Source organism: Populus nigra, chromosome 13, assembly GCF_951802175.1.
Source record: "Populus nigra chromosome 13, ddPopNigr1.1, whole genome shotgun sequence".
NCBI classification, from domain to species: Eukaryota; Viridiplantae; Streptophyta; class Magnoliopsida; order Malpighiales; family Salicaceae; genus Populus; species Populus nigra.
The window spans coordinates 3,728,790-3,754,994 of NC_084864.1; the positions used below are offsets into that span (position 1 = coordinate 3,728,790).

General features: G+C 28.8%; 2 protein-coding genes across 2 annotated transcripts; one reads left to right on the forward strand and one right to left on the reverse strand.

Moving 5' to 3' along the window:
• The first annotated feature begins 7,218 nt into the window (after window positions 1-7,218).
• Window positions 7,219-9,990, forward strand: LOC133670421 (polyadenylate-binding protein 2-like). The gene is made up of 6 exons (XM_062090909.1): window positions 7,219-7,376; window positions 7,524-7,626; window positions 8,562-8,635; window positions 9,025-9,216; window positions 9,365-9,492; window positions 9,623-9,990. The coding sequence occupies exons 1-6, from the start codon at window positions 7,323-7,325 to the stop codon at window positions 9,669-9,671; spliced, it is 600 nt and encodes a 199-aa protein (XP_061946893.1). The 5' UTR covers window positions 7,219-7,322; the 3' UTR covers window positions 9,672-9,990.
• Window positions 9,991-11,430: 1,440 nt separating this feature from the next.
• Window positions 11,431-12,943, reverse strand: LOC133671386 (protein EXORDIUM-like 2). Its single transcript, XM_062092146.1, has one exon. It carries the CDS (start codon window positions 12,566-12,568, stop codon window positions 11,678-11,680), a length of 891 nt encoding a protein of 296 aa, XP_061948130.1. The 5' UTR covers window positions 12,569-12,943; the 3' UTR covers window positions 11,431-11,677.
• Window positions 12,944-26,205: the final 13,262 nt, after the last annotated feature.

Here is a 26,205-nt window from a genome sequence, read left to right on the forward strand (position 1 = left end):
TTACGAATTAGGGTTCTATAAACTTCGATTTTCGGGTTGCACCGATTTAAAATTTATAAAAACCAAACCTAATCTCAAAAACTTAAATTAATCCGATTTGTGTTTTTTTATCGCTTTTAATTAAAAACCTATAATAGATTGATATTCGTTTCAATTCCATTATTTAAACTAATTTCAGTTACTTATTTTGTGCATGTTTGTCATAATTTTTATTTTTAAATTATTCTTCATTATTAAATTTATGATTTTTAGATATTTTTTATTTTTTAATGTTTAAAATTAAAAATAAATTAAAATATTATTATTTTAATATATTTTAAATTAAAAAATATTTTTAAAAATAACTATACATTATAATAACAAATACAGGTATTGTTTTAATTTTTAAAATTATGTTTGGTTGTATAATGAAACTTATTATTAAAGTTAAAAAATCTAAAAGAATTTAAGTATTTATATGAATAGCAAACTAAGATGATGTTTAGGAGTGTGATTGTGGTTGTTTTTCATGCCGAAATGTATTAAAATGATGTTTTTTTATTTTTTAAAAATTATTTCTAAGATTAGGACATCAAAACGATCAAAAACATTTAAAAAAATTAATTTTTAATAAAAATAATTAAATTTTTATAGAACACAATTTACACCGCGTTTCCGGTTGATGCCTAAGTTTATATATTATTTTAAATGTTTTATTATATATTCATGTTGTAACTCGAGTGTTTAACAAGGTGACGGGTTCGAGCTTTACATCTTTTATTTTTTTCCAAAAACAAATGGATTTGTTTAAGAATAAAATGTGCGCACAAGTAAAACAAGAGTATACATGTCTTAGTGATTAAGAAGAAAGAATAAAATCTTTCTGAATCCAGCTTTCATTCATTCTTTTGTTTTTTTTTTTTGGGTAAATTTTATTTTTTATATTTTTTTTAATTTCATCCTTTTTATTTTTACTAAACTTTGTCCTTTTTTGATCCTTCAATTTTTTCTTTTTCCAATTCATCCTTTAATGTATTTTTCTTATTTTTTATTTTTATTATTATATAATTAAGTAAGTAAAAAATAATATAGAAAATTAAAGTTATTAAACTCACCTAGATCACAAGTTTGACAGTTTAAACCATAAAGTTTGTGTTGATTCAATATATTGTTATTTCAATATTATTTAAAAAAAATATCATTTTTAATCTTTTTTTAAAAAAGCATTTAATTTATTTGAAATTAATTTTCACAATATATTTCGGTTTGAAGTCATGTCAAACTTTCCACTCATATATGATACGCCTAGTAATTCATCTAGATAAGAGAAAAAAAAACATATTTGAAGTCTGTATAGAGTACCTATGGTTCTAATAATTTTAATTTGATTATAGATTTCTTTATACTCATGAGGTTTGTATCACCTAAAGTCTCTGGCATTTATGGTTCTAATAATTTTGATGATAACAACAATTTAGTGAATTTAATGTGCATGTCAAGCTTTAATATTGTACAGGTTTTTCTACTATGTCAAATTAGAGCAAAATAGGTTTTTTAAATGCAAACTGTACTCAAGATGTTTAAACTTAATTTTAGTTAATCAAGTCTTTATATAGCCTAAATTGATATTATAAAAATATTTTTTATCCAATAGAATTTTTATTTCCATTCCATATATATAAAAATATTTCGGCATTATTATTCTTTTCCAATGGAAAGAATAAAACTTGATCAAATAACTTTTTGTATTTTAATCATACTAAAAGTTTATTGTTTATTTCCAACTAAATGGTTGAGTAATACTTTGGATGAGTCCTACCTAACTTTTTTTTATACTCAAGAGTTAACTTATCTTAAATTTTGTTTAACTTATTTTGCACTCAAAACTTTTATCATAAATAACAATTTTTCTCTAAAAATTGTCTCCTGGCTGTTTTTTTAATAAATAACTAGGGGTGAGTAAAAAAACTGAAAAACCGAGAAAACCAAGAAAAAAATAACCGAAAAAACCGAAATGTGAAAAAAAACCGATTAAACCAATTAAAATTTTGAAAAAACTGATTGGTTCGGTTCGGTTTCGGTTTTATAAGCCTGAAACTGAAAAAACCGAACCAAACCTAAACAAAAAAAAAACCAGAAAAAACCAAGCCAAATCGGAAAAAAAACCAAAAACACCGAGCCAAACAGGAAAAAACCGAGCCAAACCAGTTTTTGTTCTAAAAAACCGAACCAAACCGAACTGAAACCGGTCGGTTTGAACCGGTTTCGGTTTGGTTTCGGTTTTTTTTTTTAAATTTGGTTTGGTTACTTTTTTTTGGATAAAAACCAAACAAAAAATGATCACCCTTATAAATAACCCACCTTAGAAATTTAGAATGTTGAACTCCTATTTATTTTTTAAGAGTAACGACTAAGTGCTTGAATTTTACCTATAAATTCTACTTGTTCACTTCAAGCTAAATTACATTTTCATAAAGACTTGAGTTCAATTCATTGTAATTTTTTTTTTATTGTCAAGTGTGATAAATCTTTATGAGATATAATACATTATGAAAGTATAAGGGGCACTTGAATCACTTGAAAAGAATTTGATTGTGACCTATTGAAAGGTTTCAATCTTGATCCTTCAAAAAAAAATTAAAATGAAATGTTTTCTCATTTTGAACCCATAAAAAAATTAATGTTTTGATAAGATTTCACTCGTAAAGAAAATCGTGTGTTGTTAGTAAATACTTGAATGATGATTTAAGGATTGGAGTATACAGTTATATGATCCGTTATAAATTTAGTGTGTCTTTCTTAATCTCAATCTCATTTACTTTGTGCTTTTTTATATTAAATTTTTGTTTTGGCTTTTTGAAGTGTTAAATGATTAAATTTTTAAGTAATTAAAATTTCAATTAAGCACCTAATTCAACCCCTTCTTAAGTGTTTTTACGACTTTCACTTTTTTCCATAATTTTTATAATTTTGCTTGAATCTCTATTTATTTTTATTTTTCTCATTTGAATGGTTTTTCATTATAACATTTGATTTATCATCATTTTGGTCCCCCTTTTTTTTTCTCCTTATTTCACTCTCTTATCTTTGCTTTTTATCATCTTTCTTCCCTTTTTTATTTTTTTTTATAAAACTTTACGCACAATGAAATAAACAAAACTTCTAAAATTTATGAAATTGCATGGAAAAGACATTTTTTTAGAATTTTTATATTTTTGAAAATATATCAAGGTGAAAATGAGTTATAACATGAAGTTCTAATGACTTCATCAAGAAGTTTCTTAGTTACTTTCTTTTAGCATACTTCACATCTTTTCATGGAGGGAGATTGATCTAGATAGACAGAGAGAAAAGAGATTGTGGTAGAGGGAGAGATTGTCGTGTGGTGTGATAATTATTTGTAAAAGAACAAAATCACAACAAATAATAAAGTTTTTGAAGAAAAAGGTGTCAAACTCACAAGGACTAATTATGTTATTGAATATTAAAATTTATTCAATTATTTACTATTTAGATGTAAAACAAAGATTTCTATAGAATTTACTACTTAAATTAAATAAAGTATTTGACGAAACTAAATTAAAAAAGTAGAGAATAGAGCTTAAAGTTGTATAGATAATAAAAATAAATCTAGAGATTTTAATTTCACGTAGCTAATTCCACATAATTTATTATTCCTTGATATAAAATTTCAAATTTTCATGTTGATGAAAAGAAAATATCCCTTAATTATTCAATATTTTCTCTCGAATAAAATTAAAAATATCTCCACTTATAATTTAACATATATTTATATAAATTAATTACTTGAAGACTCATTAATTTCTTTAGATTTTTCTTAATATAAAATCACACTAATCATGATAAAATATCTTTATCTTTCACTCAATTGATTATTTTTAATTCTAAAAACTTCTAATCATAAATTATCTCTTGGTATCATTATGATTCAATAAATTTAATAATAATAGGCTAAAATTTGTAAGCAATAAGATCAAGGATAAACATTCAACACGAAGAAAAAAAATAAAAATAAAATAGCTTGGAATTTAAATTCTATAATCAAAACTACACCACATCAAAGCCTTAGGAAAATAAAACTTAGTTCATTATGAATATGAAATAAATCATGTTCTTATTAGAAAACATCAAAGTAAAATTAAGGATAAGAGTAAAACTATTTAGCTTAGAATCACTTGAAAAAGCACTCCACTACAACATCTTGTTTCTTTTGATTCTCTCCTTCTTAGTTCTTTTCCTTTTCAATTGTAAACTAACCCCTTTTTATCGGTTCTAGTCATGGTCTCTTTCTTAATCTCCTCTCTTTTATTTTACAAAATTTGCTTTTATTTATTTCATGATTTTATTATCAAAATTGATGGATTCTGACCTCCAACTTCTAACCCTATTTTCTTGATCATATTAACTTATTTTAAAAATTCATTAACTTAAAGCTTTAGACTTCCCTCTTAGCTTTCTTTAGACATTAAGATTGCTTAATTTGTATATATATAGAGAAAATTATGTCTAATTTATTAAGACTCTGGTAAGGAAATTTCCTTATTTTTACAATAGAAAACCTCACTTTCTTTTTCCTAAAATGCATACACAAATTAATTAGACCTCCTTAAGTAAGTTTTCTCATTTAATTGACTTTTAAATGTGCTTCCTCAATATCATGAGCCTCAATCCAATTAAAGCTAATGTTTGATGTTAAATTTTCACTTTAAATTTCATGATTCAATGAATTTATCTCTTTCTAAATGTGAAAAAAATAAATTTTAAAAAACTAAATAAAATATAAATGAGAATTATTTTCTTCTTAAAAAAGGATCTCTTTCTATAATTTTTCAATTTTGCTTGAATCTATATTTATTTTTCTTTTCCTTATTTGCATAATTTTGCATTATATTCTCTAGTCTTCGCTTATTATGGTCCTATTTCTTTTTCTTTCTACTTCTTATTTCACTCTTTGGTATTTTTATTTTTATCATCTTTCTTTCCCTTTTTCATTTTTTAATATAAACTTTACAAATAATTAAATAAATAAAAATTATGAAATTATATGGGAAATATATTTTTAGAATTTTTATTTTTTAAGAAAAAAATGTCAAGAAGTTCTATAGACTTGAGCATGTTTGGTATTGTGGTAAAAGTTGTAATTTAAAGTATTTTTCGCTTAGAAATGTATTAAAATAAATTTTTTTATTTTTAAAAAATTATTTTTGATATCAGCACATTAAGATAATTTGAAAACATAAAAAAATAATTTTTTTAAAAAATATAATTTAAAAAAATATAATTTCAATTTTACTTTTTAATAAAAAATTTCTTTGTCATTATACGGCTAAGTGATTGAAATCATGTTTCTAAAAAAAAAAAAAAAGAAGGATGTTGAATCATTTTATTTTGACTTCTCATCTTTTAAGAAATAAAGACATGTAAAATAGTTTTTTTAATATTGTCATCATATCAATCATTTCCGGTGCATCTTCTTTGACAGCAGTTGTGACTCTCAAGCGAAGAATGTTTTTGTAACAAAATCTACAAAGGGTTTACCATCAACAACGATGTACGGGCTTGGTTTCCCCTTATGATTTTTAATTTCTCGATATGTTCTTGAAGAAAAATTGAGCTATTATAATACATGAGCTCTTGCAATTCTCTAGTCATTTATAATTTCACTTAAATATTATAAATTAAGAGATACAACACAAACCATCAAGCCACGTTATAAGTTATGATATAAACTTTTTAAAATAAATTAAGAAACCAATATATTATCAAATTTGAAACGAAAATCTACCTTCTTCAATCTACCTGCTAGCATTTTTGTCCAGGTTTGGGGAGTTTTCTCTTAGACTGGTAGTTTAAGAATTAGTTTGGCTTAGCTTATGTGAAGATCATATGTGAGCTCTTTCTCAAACCTTTAAAGTTGAATTGTGGCGTAGCTATTAAGATTTTGAGCTTTTTTTGATATAAAATCTATGAAAAAAACCTCATACATTAACGTTGTAGTTATTGATATTGTCCCAACAAGTACAATTAGCAGGTAAGGTTTATGTATTGAATAATCGGTAAATTTTTTAGTTCTGACAATCTATTCTATTTTTCATAACTAAGATGACTAGTGATTGATGTCTAATACCTGCAAAAAGTCCTTGTTGGTGAATTTGAAGAATCCTTAATGTTTCAGTAAGTATCTTTTCTAGAGAAAAATACAATGATGTTTTAGAGAGATTAAAAATAAATATGCAGTGGAGAATCCAGATTCTGAATCTCTCGTTTAAAGAATTTCTCGTGTATTTATAGTTCATCTGTCTTTTTTATGGAGAGGATGAGCTAAAATATAAATAAAATATCTCTAACTTATCATAGTAATCATAAAACTTAAGATTCTTCGAAGCTAAAAAGAGTATGGACTCAACGCTTAGCTAAGCTCAGAAATGATAGGTCTAACAACTCATCAGACCTATACATGTATAGGCTCATTGTTTGGCTGAATCTAGAAATGATATGTCTAAAAACTTGCCAAATTCATACATGTCTGGGCTCAGCACTTGATAGAGTTCAGAGATGATGGGTCTGATAGCTCACCAGATCCATATATTTATAGGCTCAACATTTAGTTGAGTCCAAAAATACTATGTTTTTATCATATCTTTATTTATTTTTTTTAAAATCAGGTTTCAAATATAAACAAACAAAAAAAATATTGATACATTACTTATCAAACATTAAGAAACGAAGCTAATAATCAACACCAAACAAGCACGAAGAATGCCTGGTTTTACAAAGTTGAAAACAAGGCCTCATGGAAGTGCACATGTTAGCAATTTTTTTTCAAGAAGCTATGTTTTAGAGTTTTTATTCCAATTCTTCAAAGATGAGTTTTATACCATATTTCTCCATAAAATTATAATTTTTTTTACATAAATAACAAATTTCATATGATAAATCTCCTTTTCTATTATTCAAAATTTATATATAAATAGAGCATTGTAAATTGAATGTACAAATGATCACATATCTAAGAACACATCACACCCTTCATATGCACATGCATTTTGAAAAGAAAAGGAAAAAAAAACCCTTGAATGCGAATTGCTAACAATTGTCAACGGGTTATTTAATTATTTTGTAACTAAATAAACTGATTTATTAGTTTTGACAAACTAGAGGGACTAAAATATAATTAACTTAACCTAGCATGTCATGTTGTTAAATTTCCTTTTCAGCGGTGAACGAAGCAACAGTGGAGAGATTTATAGTAATAAAATTTCGGCATCAAGAATTGAGTGTCGCTCTCATTTCTCACAGACAGAGAGAGAGAGAGGGACAGAATGGACGGTGACGATGTGGACATGGCCGCTGTGGAGACCGCTGAAGCAGTACCAGTATTTTTCTTACCTTATTTTTCTTGCTTTTTTATTTTTTGGATCGGTTTTTAATTTTTACTGATACTAAGCACAAAAACTCTTAATTGGTTTCTGATTTAGAAGAAAATGAAATATCTAATGTTGGGTTATGATTGAAATCCGTAGGAACTTGATGATATGAAGAAGAGATTAAAGGAGATGGAAGATGAAGCTGCTGCTCTTCGTGAGATGCAGGCTAAGGTTGAGAAGGAAATGGGTTCTGTTCAAGGTTGTAACTATATATATTTATGCATATATTTTTGTGTATTTTGGGTGTTTGCAATTATAGTCAAATGGGTTTTTGTTATTTTTTAATGGGTTTATGATTTATTCTTCTATTTTTGTCTTTCATTATCAAAAAGGGTTTATGATTTTTTTTCCCTGCAATTTTTCTGTTGGGATTTTTTTCTTTTAATTAGTGTTGTGATAGATGGGGTTTTTTTGGAGATTGGAGAATAATGAGGTATTGTGGTTTGGATAGACTTGTTAGTGTGAGCTTAGAAGTCACACATTTGTGTCTTTGTGGTTTTAGGGTGAGGTCGTTTATGCTCGGTAGATGGCCTTTGATTGGTGGATGTTTTGTAAGATATGTTGGTTACTTAATGTTGTAATGAGAAGGGTTAGAAATGTATTGCCTATGTCGATAAGTTTGGCTGCATGTACGTAGATATCTGGAGAATACATATATGCTAGTTAAGATGTTAGGTGGTTGAAACTTGAAAGTTAGAAATGCAACAAATTTATGATTTTGGAAAACTTCCCTTCTTGATATGAGAATGTTTTATAGACTTTTATAAGGGCTAGAAATATTTTCAGAGTATTATGTCACGTTTTTTTGCAGTGATTCTTTAGCTGCTCCACTTAAAACTTAACAAGGGTATTCCACATTGGTGATCTGGATCGAACACTTTCTTTTTATTGAATGGCTCTATTTATTTACCATTGTCTATTTTCTCTATTGATAATATTCCAAAGACCTGTCTCTTAAGTTCATAAGAGAGGTGAACTGTCTGATACCGTTCCAAATTCCATTGCTTAAGATATTTTATTACGCCTCCTTTTATTGGTTGAAGGAAGGTGAGTGGGAATAATAACTGCAATAATTGATAATTGTTTCTGCATGTCTTTCTCCTTCTTCCTCTTACTGTTTCTATGTGCAATTAGATCCTAGTGCTTCTGCTACTGCATCTCAAGGAAATAAAGAGGAAGTAGATTCTCGATCAGTGTTTGTTGGTAATGTGAGGCCTCTTTTCCTTATTATCTGATTTACCTTCAAAGAATTGTTTTTAGTGTCAAATGCATGTAGTGTGGATTATTTGGCTGGTGGCTTGTGTTGCATTTGTTGCATAAATGATTTCTCGACCTGGGGACAGAATCAATCTTCTACCTGCCTTACTTTTGTTGTTTGGTTTGCTGTAAAAATAAAGCAAATGAAATTGTTAAAGCCGCACCTACATATTGATGGGATAGGTGCCTTTTGGGATTCAATTTGTACTATTGGCATACAATAATGGGTAAGGGATTTGTTAGGTGTTGGTGCAAACTTAGAGTTGTCTTGAAGATCATTATGATTAACTCCAAGAAGCAACACAGCTTCCTCTGTCTTGCTAACTGAACACGGTTGCAGGTGGACTATGCGTGCACCCCTGAAGAAGTGCAGCAGCATTTTCAGGCATGTGGGACAGTAAATAGGGTCACTATCCGTTCTGACAAGTATGGCCAACCAAAGGGTTATGCATATGTCGAATTTGTTGAGCCAGAGGCTGTGCAGGATGCTCTCCTTTTAAATGAATCTGAATTACATGGCCGCCAGTTGAAGGTAAAGAAATTCTGTGTTTTTCTCCCTATACAATTGATAGCTTCAGTTGCTTAACCTTGATGTAGGTTCTATTTTGTTTTCTTTTTAAAGTATTTCTCAACCTCAAATTGATTTCTTCCTTCTTATTGTTTTGGCTTTGCTTTTGCAGGTAACTGCTAAGCGGACCAATGTACCTGGGATGAAGCAGTTTCGCGCTCGTCGACCCAGCCCGTACATGGGGTTTCCACCCAGGGCTGCAATTATGCCTCCTTATCTCTTCTCTCCTTATGGATATGGGTATGCTATCAAAAAATTGCATTCAAAGTTTTTAGTGATTAGGCTCTTACTACCATCCTCGCATGCTTTTTTCTCATTTGATATTTGAGGATCAATGTTGTTCATTTAGCATATTTCCTTTGCACTGCAGGAAGGTAATGAGATATAGAATGCCAATGCGTTACAGCCCCTATGGCTAAAGTATGATCTTGCTTGAGACAGCATTGCCAGCAGATAGATACATCCGACAAAATTTGTGCTCTTTTCTTCTCACATATTTTAATGTTTGGGTGGGATGAACAGAAGACGTTTCCCTGCATGGGTTGAAATGGTGTAATGTGAAAATGGAGCTTTGTTTTGATCATGGTAGACAATTACATTATTCTTGCTTGCGTTTTGGGTGTACTGCCTATAAATATTCTATCTTGAAAGCTTCCTCTGGTTGCAATATTGTAGGTTTTGTTAGGTCCGTTCGCTGCTTCTGTCTTTTCTTTAAATGAAGCCTCCATTTTTCTGTGAGATTTTTCTGTTCGAGATCTCAAGTGATGGTGGTATGATTTTGTTTACTGTTTTTTGCACCGCAGTTTAAACCCTGTGAATGATGTTAGTAGAAGACAAGGTATGATTTTAATTTATTGGTGGAAAATGTTTCTGAGTTCTTGCATGCAAACTTATTACTGTATTTTCGTAGATATAGTTTGTTTTTGCGCTACAAATAATAATAATAATAATGATAATTTAATATATTTATAAATAAAAAACACTTTATAATAATAATAGTAATAGTAATAGGACAAATGATGTACTACTATCATTTGTACCAGAACTATGCACTGTATAGAGTACCTTATCATTCTACTGATAGGGCAAAGATTTGTTGTTCATGCAAAGAATATCTTTCTTGCATGCTTGAGAAACAGACAAATGCTTTTTACAAGCCTCTCGTACATACCAAAATTAACGAAGGCATAAAATGGATTAATTAATTTGGTTGGTTGGTTGAATTATCAGACGAAAGGCTAACAAGTTCTGCTTCGAAGTTACATCAACACAACGTTTGTACTGCAGTTTTTCACAATATTCTTTTTTAAAAAAATTGAAGAAAAATTTATTTTAAAAAATTACCTAAAAACAAACAACACCTCCATCTCTGCCAAAAAAAAAAAAATACTAATTAAGGGGGCCGAACATTAAGCTATCAAAATTAAAATCCACCAAATCCCTCCTCGATCTCTTATGTTTAGTATTATAATGAAAAAATATTTTAAAAAATGCATGCATTAGAATGATACTTTTCTAAAATAAATAATAATTAAAATTAATAAATTAAAATTATCTAAAAATACCTAAATTAATTAATTTTTTAGCTTTTCAAGCAAACAGTAATTTAAAAAAACAGAGCACTTTAAAAAATAGATTATAACACGAAAACAAAACTTGAAAATTTGGTTTCCGGTCTCTTAATTGTAGAGATTTGGAAATTCTTTCATCGTGAGCTCACGTCATTGCCGTGACATTTGGAAGTTCTTTCAAGTCTCCGATGACCACAATCAGAGACATACAAAGAAACACGGCAGACAGTCCTCGAATGAACCATTTCATACTAAAAGACAGGAATAATCCCAGAGCAAAAAGGCTTAAACATCAACCTCTCCTCTCTCCTTGGCACAGGTGTTCAAATTCCGAGAACGCCATTGACTTCACTTTTACGTCTTTTGTATTATATTTACACACAGTGCTTGATCTTATCCTCTTGTCGGAATCCGTGCAGATGGCCCCCATGAGATCATCGGTGATCAAACCACCACATGTTCATGGCGGTGGCAAAGAGATGAACCTCTCATCATTCCTCTAAAGCTGCCATGATGGTCTCCGAGCCCCCAGCATCATGGCATGCAACCCCCCTTTCATCCTTTCCTAAAAGTTGGAAAAAACAAATTAAAGCCTCCATGGGAATCCTTCAATCCAAAGCCAATCCCACTTTATACATTATTTAACTTCTTTTTATTATATTATTTTCTCATCTGCATTTTCCATATTCTTTCATAAGGAGAATTTACATGTCACCCGAAACGACAAACAGCCCATGGCCCCATCAAGTGTACAATAAAGAAAAAAAAAACCCTATCTCTTACATTTTTCCAACAACTACATAGGTTTTGCCTTGCCTTGCCTTCGCCACGTGTGATTACCTTGATGGGACCCATCACACAAGTGTCTTGCATGCACTTGATTGTGGATCCCACATAGCAGGCAACATATACTTCCTTCCGTTCACGCCATAAGCATTGAAGCTAGCACCCGTGACCTTATCAACCAGGACCCGGCCAGGATAGCCCGGGTACGACCCGGACCCGAACTGCCCGGTACAGGCCGAAACAGCCTCCAAAGGAGCGGTGGGTGGGCCCTGAAAATACCCACTGTTGAAGGGGTTGGTAACGGTGTTAGCCAACAAAGTGGCCAAGTTGATGACCATACCGTCAACACCAACGTCTCCGTTGGGTGCTATCAGCGGTGGTGTTTGTGGGCCATAAATTGGCTGGTGGAATGGCCAGGCACACTGACCTGGACATTGGAGGTCAGAATTACCGACCCAAATGTACGTGCCCCGACCCGAGCCGGACTTTGTTGACCCGTGAGTGCCACACTTGCTCATGCAAAACCCATCAACGACAACATCTTTTGCCGTCAAAACTACGTTGATAGAGCTAACGGTGAAATGGGTTTTCGAAGCCAGAGCTATCAAATGTTGGGACTTCAAGATTTTGCCGAGCGTGTATTCTTCATGAAGGATTTGATGGCCTACGCTGAGCGAGGAGGAGCCACCACGATACTTCTCAGTTGTTTTCCACCATGACGAGGTGGAAGGAAGTGGGGCCCCTTTAGAGTTCAAGGAGTTGATGAAGTCAACGATTATGGACCGCTGGATTGGTGTAAACTGGCCATACCAGATTAGATTAACGGTGATGTTTCCTTTCAAGAGGATGCCGTTATGGTATTTCAGCACCAAAGGCTGTTCTTGAACCAGAGCCGCGAATGAAGGGGCAAGAAAACAGAGGAGAAAAGCCAGAGTGGTGAAGTAGTAATTAAAAGCCATCGGTGAGGGTAAATACCAGAGAGTAGAGAGTGAAGGCTTCCTTTTTCTCAGAGGGATGGATTGTAATGGGAGAAGGGCTAGTGGGCCATTTATACGAGGGGAGGGGGGAGAGTAAGGGAGGCAGCTGGTGAGAAGGACACGTGGGAGGGCGTGATTGAGGTTTAAGTGTATGCTAGGCTGTAAGGTTCTTCTACGGTGACGTGGTAAATGGGCTGCAGCCTACAGTGATGATTTTTGGGTCTGCGGAGATTTTCATCTCGTGGGTTGGAACTTGGAAAGAGGGAGGAAGATGAAGCTGGGACTTGTCAAGGGTTTTTTTCTTTCTTGCTGGATACTCACGAGTACTGATGATTTCTCACGTAAATTGATTTTCTTTTGTACAAATCCCAAGACACTTGTGTGTTTTATAAGTCTCCCTGGATGATTTAAATCAGATAATCCAGCAAGAAACCAGAGCCATTAAAAAGGATTAATTTGATATTTCTCAACTAAAATATATTCAAAAACAAAAATCACCCTACTTCTGAAACAATCAATGCAAGAAAAGAAAAAATAAAACTATAATATATAGCTTATCGAGTATATTTTCTAATAATTTTGAGTTTTCTCATACTACTAAAAGCTGATTGTTTTTAGAGTCTATAAAATTAATTAAAAATACACGCAAATTGCTCTAAATATTTATATTAATAACAAAAAAAGGGGGGGGGGAATAATGGTAGGTCACGGAACAATATTCCCTTAGCCGTGTCAATTGTAGTCCTATTCGGAAAATAGACTGATGTCAACGTTGATAGCCTGGTGACAGAATAAAATAATTCTCGTTGCCAAACAATGCAATCTATTCATACATTCACGAGAGAGAATTTGCTATGATATTCTAAGTTTTCCAAGGTGTGTCATGCTAGAAATTTAAGCTCGGAATTTCCAAATCTAAGACTATGAACATGCTGTGAAGCTAGAAATCATCAATTCATATTATTAAATTGATTGTTTTTATAATTTTATCATGTCAATTTTAATATATTTATTAGAATAAAAAATATTTGAAATCCATGCATTTGAATTTCTTTCTTTTGAACATTAATTTATTATTTTTTTCAGCAAAAGCAAAGCACATATTTGAATAGGTCACCATTGATTCAGGGGTAATTGAAAATATCTAAATAATTATTTTTTAAATATTAGTATATTAAAATAATTTAAAAGTATTAAAAAATATATATTAATTGAAAAAAATTAATTTTTTTTCAAAACAATCAATCGCTTGTAACCACCCTCATCAGAAACCTCTGAAAGTCCTGATCCATTGCATCCATGACCCTACAGGGCACCCCTACAGTGCAAGGTTATCCTATAAGATCTGATACCGCTTCATAAATGCAGAAAGGGCCCACAGTTTCTGAGGATTGATGACATCAAGAATCAGGACACTGCTACAGGCTTGTTTATTGCCGTTCGATGGTTGTGTTTCGGTGCTTTTTAAGGATTTTATTTATCTTAAAATTATGCTAAAATACTGATATTTATATTCACTGGGACCCTCTGGGCTCAGTCCAGGACGCTTTGTCTTGGTAGGCTATATGGCCCGTGGAGGACCCCCACGAGGAGAGGGTAATTGCCCCTTTAATAATAAAGCCATGTTTATGCTGTGTTCTTCATTTTTCCTCCAGAAGAACAAGGAAAGGACAAACGTTTTTGCTTTCGAGGGAATCATATGAAGACAAGCATCAAAATGTTTTTGAGTAAATTTAAATGTTTTTTTTCCCCAATTTTTCTGCATTATTTAGTTAGGTTTGAAGTAGCAATCACATTATCAAGAGTTTGATAACCAATGCTAGCTAGGAAAACAAACCAATTATGAAGTGAGCTTATTTATACCTATCCATTGAATCAATAATTAATAATGGTATTATGATAACCATAATTATCAAGTTACTAATACATAATTTGAATCATCTTTGTGTATTTGAAAAACCCTTCAAATATACATTAAAATAATATAATTGAGATCCAAATAAATTACTCTAACAAAGGTATTATATAAATAAAAAGGTATGGATATTGCAAAGTATCATGTCACTCGTATAAATGAATATTATTACTCATCATTGTAAGATATAAAACTGAAAAGATACAAATATGAATAATTCATCACCTTAAATTTATAGATTAAATCACTACTTTAAAAATATAGAGTTAGGGAATAAATCCATCACTCACCAAAAAATACAAAACTTGATATGTTGTTAAAAGGTTAAGTCAAATACTTTTCAATTTAATTTTTACCCAAAAAAATCCCAATTTATGATTTGAATTATCATTATATACCTGAAATAACCTTTTATATCTAGAAAAACACTAAAATGATATAATTGAAATCAAAATAAGTGGCTTTGATAAAAAAACAAAATTAGACAAGTATTGACTAGCATAATTTTTAACTTTGTAGAAACACAAAAACACTTGGAAAATTTAAAAATTAAAACATACATAGCTTAAAAGTTTTTAAATAAATTATTAATTCAATAATAATAATCTTTTTTGACTTGTTTTGAAAAAAAATTAAACTCTATTTTTACTAGCTATAGACCTGAATTCTTATTAAAAAATGATTTTTTATTGAAAGTATAATGACAAATAAAATCTATCTAGAAAGTTTTAACAACTAAGAAAATAATCTGATAAAATAATTATGTAAAAAAATAAAAATAAAAAAGAGTTTTACACGTCAGATTATGGCTCAATTATGCAATACATGAACTTCAACGAGGGATTCTCAATGTATTATGACATCTCACTCGACCTTCCATGGCTATGCAATAATTTTGTGGAAAGGAAAGGTAGCAAAGCTTCTTTTTTATATATATTAAAAAAAAGAAAAAAAAAAAAGAAACAGGAGGCTTGGAGTTTGGTTTGGGCGGGGATTGGTTCGTGGTGTGGAGGTAAGATGGAAGGCAAAGGTTACGGCCGTCCCAATAGTTATTGGAAGACTCCAAAGGCTGCCTTTCTGCTTTTCGGGAAAAGCAATATTGCAACGCCCGAGTATGCCAAAATTGAGTGCCGGTGCCGACTCCTTCTACAGTCACACGTGACTTCTACTTTACGCCTTGTTCGGCAATTGCTTCCTTGCATTTCAACACTAAAAGACATTCTTTTTACTATCATAAAATAAAAAAAATAAAAAATGATCATGTTGCTTGAACTCTTGCAAATTAATTTTGAAAAATGCGTTTGCCACGGAGGTAATGTAGGATGAAAATTCACATTTTAGAAGATTTCTAAGATGTGCCATGCCAAACGTTTTTTAATAGTTAGAATATCACTGATTTAGAAAAAAAATTAAACTATTCGGCTCATAAAAAATTATTTGAGATTTTTATTAAATCTAATTTATGGGTTAGTCTTGAAAACTCCCGAATCAACTTTTTATCTAACTCGAGTTTAAAATTAAATTGTGTGAGAATTGTCTTGGTGTGATTCAATCGACATGGTCAGTCCAAAAGCATCCCACCTTATCAATTAAAAAAATATAAGGATAAAATTAAAAAAAACAAATGAAATTAACATAAAAATACTTGTAACCTAACTTATTATTTAGTTCGGATTTAAAAATAAATTATGTAAAAATTATTTTGATATCACCGTATCAACTTATTTGATTTAAATACAATCTAACTAACTATTAAAATAATCTAAATATAAAATTTTTTAAAAAATAAAATTTAAAAAAAACCTCAAAACCCTTCTTATTTATCTCAAGTTTAAAATTAAGAAAAGAAATAAAAAAAAATCGAACAAAAATCCAAACTCTATCATTTCTTAATGTTCCAAATTCCAAGTGTGAACAAATAGTAGAAAATGAAAAGAAGATGGAATCACTGGAAAAGGTAGAAAAAGTTGTGTCAATTTCAGAGTTAAAAATGGTCAGCTGATTTGTGAATACGTAGGACCGACAGACCCAGACTGCTTGGCTACCTCTCTGCCTCCATTATTCATTGCATGCTTCTAATGCAAGCAGATAAAGCAGATGATCCTTTATTCTTTATGATTTTTTAATGTGATCACTGGAAAAGGTAGAAACAAGTTATTTAATATTGTCCTTCCACATATTCTTCTCCAATTTACCGTTAGTTCTTGAAACTCCTAGATTCTTACGTAAAAAAAAAAAAAAAAAAAGAGATTGTTATATTGAGAATGCTAATTTTTTATTTTGTGACTTACATAGTTTTTTTTAACAAATAAACTATTAAAAAAATAAAGGACATAACTTTATATTTATAGAAATTCTAAAAACCCTTTAAATGTCAAAGTATATATTTGCATTTAAATATTATATATATATATATATATATTATTTAAGAATGATTTTAAATATTTAATCAATAAAGTCTCTGATTGATTATTGTAGGACTAGAATTATAATCTCTGAATTAAATACATTCTAGTATTTAATTTCTAAAATTATTTTCAATCAAATCATACTTAATAAATTATCTCAGTTTAATTTCTAACTAATAGTTTTTAATATATACGACTCATTATGTTCCGAATATGTTAGTCCATATATAAATTATAATTCTAAATAAATAGAATTAAGTAAATCAAAAAAATAAATTTATTATCAATTCAATAATTGATTAATTTATATTTAAATATCAAGTGCACCCGTCTAATAACATGCCATGATCCCCCAAATATTAGAAAAGTCATAAGTGGTTTGACTTAACATTTCAGTGATCGGTTTCTTAGTGTAATTATTATCACTTCATCAATAATGTTTTGATTTAGATATTTTAATATGAAGTGTGTTTGTCATGTTAAATCATATTTATTTGCAATATTATAGTCATTGATCATTTAAATAAGATTTAATTTTTTTTTTCAAATCTCATTCCACATTGTGTAAGGATTTAACAATTAATATTATTTGAGAACATGTGGAATATTTTTTCTAATTCAACTAGGGTGATGAATGCTCTCTTGATCACTCAAAAACCTTCATATAATTTATATTATATCTAATGGCTATTCATTTGTTACCTTTACCAGGATAACATGTAAAAGATCAAAACATAACACTCCCTATATAAGATAACTTAGTAATCTCAAGTCTAATGATTACTTATACAACTATCACGTGAGCATTCCCAAAGACACATGTGATATCTCTATACGACATTCTCATGCAGGTCAATTTAGTGTACATATCTTATGACAAACACCTACATATTAGTTCTGGACATTCTTTATAACTCAGCTTATGAGAACAACTGCTTCATTTCATAAAGAAAAGAACATAATATATATTAGTCTCTACGACTCTAGTGAATGTCTAGTATTTAAGAAAGTATTAATCATGAACATTTTAGAAACAATGCTTTGATGCAATACGAATATCATAATTATAACAATTTTATCATTTTCTTTACAAAATATTTTTATCCCATGAACTTTGCCTTTACTTTAAATTCCTAAATTAAATATTAGATTTATTAATATAATATTATATAAATATTAAAGATAAATTAAATTTTTATTAATAATAAATATGGCAGTACGTACACCCTTAACATAATATGTGGATTAAAATTCAAAAGAAAAAACTAAAAACTTAATTAAATTGAATATGATGGAAGGGTGACAGTGCAGAAAAAAATTCTAATCAGAAACTAATTTTTTGTCGATAAAAGTTTCAAGATAATTTGACAATTAGTCAATAAATTATTAATATAATCTGAACTAAATTATTTTAAAAAATAACACAATTTAAAAAATCACAATTATTATCTACAACTTTAAAATTTCATATTTCATTTGTGACTTTATAGATTTGGGTCTTGCCGTACGACTTCTTTGAAAAGATGTGGCAGGAACAATTTATTAATTTTTCTTAAAAATTATTTTAAATTTTAAAAATAAATATATATTATCTTTATCATAGCTGTGATAAATATAATATTTATTTATTGGTAAAAGACAATATACTTTAAATATAAAATTATTAAAACTCTTAGGACTAAAATTAAAATTCCTTAAAATCATTATGAAATTGTAGAAGAAAATTCCAATTTAAATCTTTTACTGTTCACTCAATCAACAAGCCGTATATTGGAATTAAAGATAAATTTAAGAACACGTCAGGAATGCAGAAATCAATTCGAGTGGTAGGGCCTTCTTTATTTATGAGTGAACGAGGGTTTATAATCTTTGGATGTGTGGCCAGATTTTCAATGAGCGTGAGAGTATCATAAATATTATTTTTATTTAAAAATATATTAAAATAATATATATTTTTTAAAATTTATTTTTTACATTACCACATAAAAAAATTAAAAAAAATTAAAAAAATTAATTTAAATTTTTAAAACATTAATACATTTCCGAGAAAAAACACTTTGAAACATAACTTCTACTTTACTTTCAAAATTAGTCAAAGTTAATGGTTGTTGATGTGACTTTGAGTGTGTTTGGAATTGTGATAGAAATTATTTGTTAAAATATTTTTTATTTAGAAATATATTAAAATAATATATATATTTTTATTTTTTAAAATTTATTTTTCATATCAGCACATCAAAATAATTTAAAAATATAAAAAATTAATTTAACTCTAAAAAATTTCAATTTGTTTTTTTTTTAAATGGTCCAACTCCAAATACAAACATGGACTTAAGATATGTTTGTTTAAGCGGCGTAGCTTTACTTTTAAAAAAAACTCAATTTTTTTTTTGTTTTTAAATTAATATTAAAAATAAAATTTAAAAAATAAAAATTATTATATTGATATATTTTTAAATAAAAATAACACTTTAAAAAATAATTATTACACGAAAAAAAAAAAACAATGAGCAGCTAGACTCCTCTGATCATAACCTGAAAAATTTTGCTAGATGGTTGAAGAGTTGGTGACCAAACTATTTCTTGTGGTTATTGTATCGAAGGCATAAGATATTTATTGCAAAGCCTTTCATGGCTACGAAATTTAGGCACTGAAGATCATGCACATGTTTTTCTGTGACGTGCATTTAACGAATTGGGGTCATGCCGTGGAAAATTGTTTTGCCAAAATAGTTGTTTATGTTTTGATATATTTTTTTTAAAAAATATGCTTAACTTGTGATGTCAAAATACAAAAAAAAATAAAATAAAAATATTATTTTAATATATTTCAAAATAAAAAATATTTTATACTATAATATCAAACACTATATTAGTTTTTTTTTATCTGTGTTAAGAAAAAATTACAATATTATCAAAAAATTATCGAGAGAGAATAAATGAGTAATTGTGATTTTATTCAACAAAAACAAAAAGATTTGTAATATAATCAACAAATTATGTGCATGTAGAAGGTAGCCTCGATAAAAGAATTTAACTTTCAAAATTTGAAAAAGTTTTTTTATTTATAGATAATTTGGACATGTTTGGGAAACTTTAGTATACCGAAATTAATATAATCAAGTTACTCTTATTCCTAGACATTAAATAAAAAATTGAATGACATCTTAAATGTATTTATGTCCCACTAACAACATACAATGAGCATTGCCACTAACAAAATTGTGTGGTTAAGGTTAGGTCGAGCTCAGCCAGCTATGGAAGAAAATACAGGCCACCAACTTGGTCATTGATTTGCCTCAATTCATAGAAATTCAGAATGCGTTAAAGAAGGAATCTGGCCTTGGAAAATAAGAAGCTACATGGCCCGAGGGAGAAAGGGATTGGTAGCTAAGTATGATGATTATTATGGAATCATATTATCATGATGATCATAACCACGCACCAAAAAGTCTAGAAATCAAGGAATAATCCGACTCATTTTATTTTCTTAATAAATTAATAATCCTACTCATCTTCCTTATTGCTTTGGATATTGACGACTATTTAATCCTTTATGGTTTTCAAGTAGTTTTCCACTATTTCTTTTGATATGTACTGGAAAATAGCCCTACTAGCTAGGCCCCTTTTAGTAATACAGAAGAATTAAAAATTATACAAATTAAGGAATATGATGAAGTTTTAAAATTTAAAAGGTTAAAGATTGAGGTTTTTTAAGTGTTTGGATAATGGATAATCACATGTTTAAATTGATATTCAATTCTTTAGAGTTTACAAAGTTGATGGTTAGTGGTAGAAAACCTAACACCTGCAAAATATTTTTTTTTTGTAAGATTTAAGGGCCATTTGATGAGAAAATTAATATTGATATAGGACATCGTGAAGAGAAGAAAAAAAAAAGCGACAAATGATATCGAGGGAGAGTGTCATAATTCAACATTAGTTATAAGTTTTTGATTCATAACAATTAGAGCTTGCAAGAGTTATAAAATGGTTAGAATTTTGCAATATCGAGATCATCAATCATATGTTAGAGTTTTATTACAGTCGGAAGATAATTAACTAGTTGTCAACATTAGTCTTAGATTTGTAAGGCCATTTAAAGCCATCTTGAATATTAAAAAAACATGGAGAACACTTGTGTTGTTCTTCTCGTATCAAAACTTAATTACATGGGTTTTGTTTAACAATAAATAGGTATTAAATTTGATTTTTTTTAGATTAAATACACTTCTGTAAAAACATTTCCACTTCATCATCAAATACATGCTTACTTAACTATCTAATGTGACTTAATGAATAATTGTTAGAAGATGGAACATACTGCATGTCTTGCGGGCTAAACTTGCCCAATAATTTGTTCCTGTGTGACATTAGACAACAGTGTTTTCCTTTTTTGGTCAAAGACTCGGAGAGTCAAGCCACGTGATGGCTTATCAAAGTTAGTTCGGCATGCAGCCGACTAGTCACTGTTAATGGCTAGCTAGCTTCCAGTTCGATTCGTGCCAAACGTTTTGGTTTCCAACTGTGAGATGACAACTCTAAGGATGCAGCTATGATAGCGACAGATTATCACGAAGATATAATAATTTATCAAAGAACTTGTTTGACACATATATAATACCATTGTTTTTTCTCGTGAAGGTTTGGTATGATTAAGGAATATATCCCCTTAAGCAGTGTAGAATTTGATAAGCTTCTAATTTCTTCAAATCGTGCCCCACCTGTTTGTATTGATGATTACCCATCATAGAATAGAAATAGGTGATACACGAAGAGTGTTCAAGAATGAAGTTGCAGGGTGTTCAGTATATTCAAGAAATTAGTTATGATGTGTGTAAACTGGTTCGAATAATTAGATTATAAAAAAAAAAAGAAGAAAAAAATGAAGTAGTATATATTTGGATGAATCCAAGTCTCTGTGTTTCGACAAAATTAAACTAGGCTATATTAATTTGTTACATTGGCTAGCTTGCGATTTTAACACTTGTATGTCTTTGTTATCAAACTATAGTGAATTACGCCAAAGGGGATATCATAATATGAGCAGGATGTCAACTTTTGAGATCCATTCAGAGATTTAGTTGCTTTTCCTTCTTATCCTTTTGTTTTAGAAGAAAAAAAAAAAGAGAAGATAAATGATATTAAGATTCTGAATTACGTACGAACACCATGCAAGTCATGATGGAAACTCTAAATCTGGTACTGAAAGTTCCCTAGGAAATTTATGATGTTAATGATAATCGCTGTACGAGACTCGTATAAACAATTTTTACATGTTAAAATAAGCAAAAAATAAAAAAAATATTTGCATTATCGAAGAACTTTAGTAATTCAAACTTGAGTTGATTGATTTTTATATTCTTGCAAATCCCAATACTTAATCAAATTGTTGAAAAGATTATTCCAAAATCCTTCAATATGGCGCCATAGAGAGGATTCCAGCCAGTTTATCTTTAGATTTAATTAATCCTTAAATTACTCGAAACTAAGTAAAGCAGCAAAAAGCAGCAGACAAACATCACAAGTTGTGATATAAGTTTATTACTCTAAATTTTGGCCACATCTTGCCTTGAATCGGCAGACACTATGAGATTGTTGGGAACCTAAATGTTGTTTGGTAGCTTTGACGAGGGTTAATTTGTAACTAGAAAAGAAACATGAAATGGATAGAAATAATATGGCGGTTATAGAGAATAACCGAACCATGCTTTCTCATCGCAAACCGTGAAAAATAATATTTATATAGCAACCTTGATGTGCAGGTATCCCTAATGAAAATTTTATTTCTTTAGATTTAATTAAAAAATTATATTTTGAAGTAGTATTTAATATTTTAAATTATTGAGTTGATATGATTATTTAATATGATATCATAATTTTGTTGATCAAACAGTTACGAGTTCTAATCTCACTACCCCTATTCTATTTGATAAAACTTAAGCATAAGATAATGTAAGTTTATGTAAGTTCCAAGTCCAAAAGATCTTTTTTACTTGCAGGAATATGTTAGAGAATTATATAAATTATATATTGAGATCTCTTTTAATAACTTAAACTACAACATTTTAGTGTATAGTTTCCTTGTAATTCCATAAGAGAAAATGGTTTCTGACTTTCTGCTTTCCTATTGGTTTTATTTTTATGTATCTTGTCGTACATGTGTAGTGTCGTGATAATCATCTTTCTAGATCGATCTTTCTAGATCAAAATCGTAGGGAATGACGTAGGTGGAAAAGATAAGAAATTCTTATCTTTTATCAGTAGAAAAAAAAAGGAGTCGCCACTTAATATTTTGATCATTAGAAAACTTAACTGGTCTCAGAGTTTGGGTAATGACACTAATTGCGTAAAAAAAAAGTATTAGCACTCCTAATACGTCTTACATGAGGTCAATTACATTGTCTATTTTTCTGATATAAACTAAGGAAATGTTGTATTTTCTAACTATTAGTTTGTTTAAGGTTTAAGAAAACTTCTCCTAAATAAGGAGATCTTTATCTTATCAGATTAAAAAATTAATCATTCTAATGCCAATATAAAAAATAAAATAAATTATTTTTTATTTAATATCAAGAATATATTTTACGTATACGTTCATAATCCTGCATATTAAAAGAAACAAAAGAAAAAAAAATATTTTTAAAATATAGGCCAAAATTCTTTGGAATTCTACAAGCCTATTGTAAAATCCATGCATATTTTTTTTAAGACATGCCAAATTATTTTAGATTGTTTTTTTTAAATGCTTAAATAACTTTGTGATTTTTATCCATATGCAAGAATATATATTTAAAGGTGTGTTTGGTAAACATTCTTTAAGCCTATTTTTTATAGTTTTATTACAAAGAAAATTAAGTTTTTGTCAATCAAACCTTATAAAGTTAATATATATATATATATATATATATATATATATTAACTTTATAAGGTTTGATTGACAAAAACTTAATTTTCTTTGTAATAAAACTATAAAAAATAGGCTTAAAGAATGTTTACCAAACACACCTTTAAACCCAAAAACCCTTTAACAAAAATTATGGAAAGCCAAACAGGGTATTAAACCATTTGACCCACCTTATTTATTTATTTAATCTTTTAACCCTACTGAGTTAACTTGAAATTTTTTGTTTGACCACGAACCGAACAAAATATTCTGGTTTGACCTGAAAAATAACCCACAAACAAAACTAAAGCAAAAAAAGAAAACAGATTAAATACCCAAAAGACAAAAAAAATTCAAAAATTCTTTAACAAAACAAACTAAACTCATAAAAAATGAAGAACACGAAGAACAACCAAAACGAACCCAACAACAACAAACCAGATTTGGTCAAAATGAATGCATATACATGTTGGAAAACATGAAAGGATCAATAATTTAGAATCCATTCACTTCGATTATCTCTTAAACATCACGATTTTGTTAAGATGAGTTTTGGTTCTAAACTGAAACCCTAAGATTAAAAACCATTACAAATATGTTATTGATGCAAATAAATACTAGATTATTGGTTAATCATACACAAGAAAGGGTTCTGTGCAAAGATATTGACCGAAATTGGTCAAAATCAAGAAACTAAGGCAATGTTCTTTTCAAGAACACGAAGAACATTACCATACATAAATATGTTTAAATCCAAAAAACATAAAAAATTAAGAATGAGGTACCAAATTCAAAAAACTAACAACCTAAAACAACTTATGTGTTCATGCAAATGGATTCAAAATTAGTTTTCTAAATCCATTTTGTGCATGAACAGGCCTAGCAAACCTAGGATAAATACCTTTGCTTTCACATGCATATCTTATGCTAAATAAAAATTTAAACAACATTATATATCAAAAAAACTTAAATAGAAATTTTTATATATCAAAAACATAAAAAGACTTCAAAAGAATATCATTCAATAAAACAAAACATCAACAAAGAGGTGAATGCAACATCATTTGTTAAACATTTCAAACATCTTTTCTATGATTGTTACTATAAATGTAAACCAAAACAAATAAAAAAAAACAACAAAAGTAGGCCACAAAGGACTTACTTTTGGTTCTTTATTTAGGACTTGACAAAATTCAATTGAATATTTGTTATTCCAATTGCTTTTAATCGTACTCGTAATTGTCTTAAGACTTTTAATTTCATGCAATTTCACCCTTGTTAAACTCAACTATCAGCCCCAAAGTCGATCACTATTTTCATTTTAGTTATTGGTTTTGAATTTATGTATTCCGACTCTTAATTGACCAATAAATTTTTAATTTCTTCAATTTGGCCCCTGATTTGGTCAATTTTAGCCCCTATATCTAGGTGTCTTTTTCAGCGTGGTCCTTGGTTTTGAATTTCTTCAACCAAGTCCTTAATTGGCCATCAAACTTCAATATTTATGCAATTAAGCCCTGATTTGATCAAATTAACTCTTTAAAATTGCAATTCGACCCTTATACTTTAATTTCTTCTAATTAAAGCCTAAATTGACTTCAAAAATATTTTTTTTTTTTGCAATTAAGCTCTCAATAAATTCAATTAAACCTTGAAAAGTTCCAATTGAGTCCTTAAATATCCAATTTTAAATTTTTCTCCTCAATTGAATTTTTCTCTACTAATACGGTCTTTATCAGTAAAAACTACACTGTTAAATTTTTCAATCTTGTATATTTTGATCTTCCTCAACTAGTTATTAGCAATTTCATAGACGTTCTAGTATATTTTTCTTAATGATATATTTTTGTAATTTCTTCCAGTATTTTTTAATAAATATATTTGGTTAAAATATTTTTTTTATTACGATATTTTTTTTAAAAAAAAAATAGTCACAAATTTTTTTACTGGATTGATTTTGATTTGTACTGTTTCAAATGTTAAATAATAACTTAATTCAATTTATAAATACACACATGTGTGGTTTTAGACAAACAATTAATATTTCTTTTAAAAAATTTAAATGGCAGTACCATTAGGACCGCAAGGTCTTGTAAAGGCTACAGTTGCCTATAAGCAATTCCCATCACCAAATACAACTGCAATATTAATTTTCTTTTATTGTTTGAAATTATATTGATGATATTTTTAAAATTGCTTTTTTAATAGAAGAAATATTAAAATAATATTTTTTTTAATTTTTGACATCACTATTAAAACTCATATGAAAAACAACAATTTAGTATTCTTTAGATGAAAAAATAATTTTAAAAACACTTTAAAAAAACAAGTTGTAATACAAAAATAAACACTAATGAATTCCTCAAGGAATGATTATCATAAATCTAAAATAAACATTATTTGTGGTAGT

What these genes read in the sequence shown, in the direction of transcription:
- LOC133670421 (XM_062090909.1), top strand. Translation starts at nt 7,323, where the DNA reads ATGGACGGTGACGATGTGGACATGGCCGCTGTGGAGACCGCTGAAGCA. An exon ending in GATCAGTGTTTGTTGGTAAT is followed by an intron (nt 8,636 to 9,024) that starts GTGAGGCCTCTT and finishes ACACGGTTGCAG; the next exon opens with GTGGACTATGCGTGCACCCC. An exon ending in TTCTCTCCTTATGGATATGG is followed by an intron (nt 9,493 to 9,622) that starts GTATGCTATCAA and finishes TTTGCACTGCAG; the next exon opens with GAAGGTAATGAGATATAGAA.
- LOC133671386 (XM_062092146.1), bottom strand. Translation starts at nt 12,568, where the DNA reads ATGGCTTTTAATTACTACTTCACCACTCTGGCTTTTCTCCTCTGTTTT.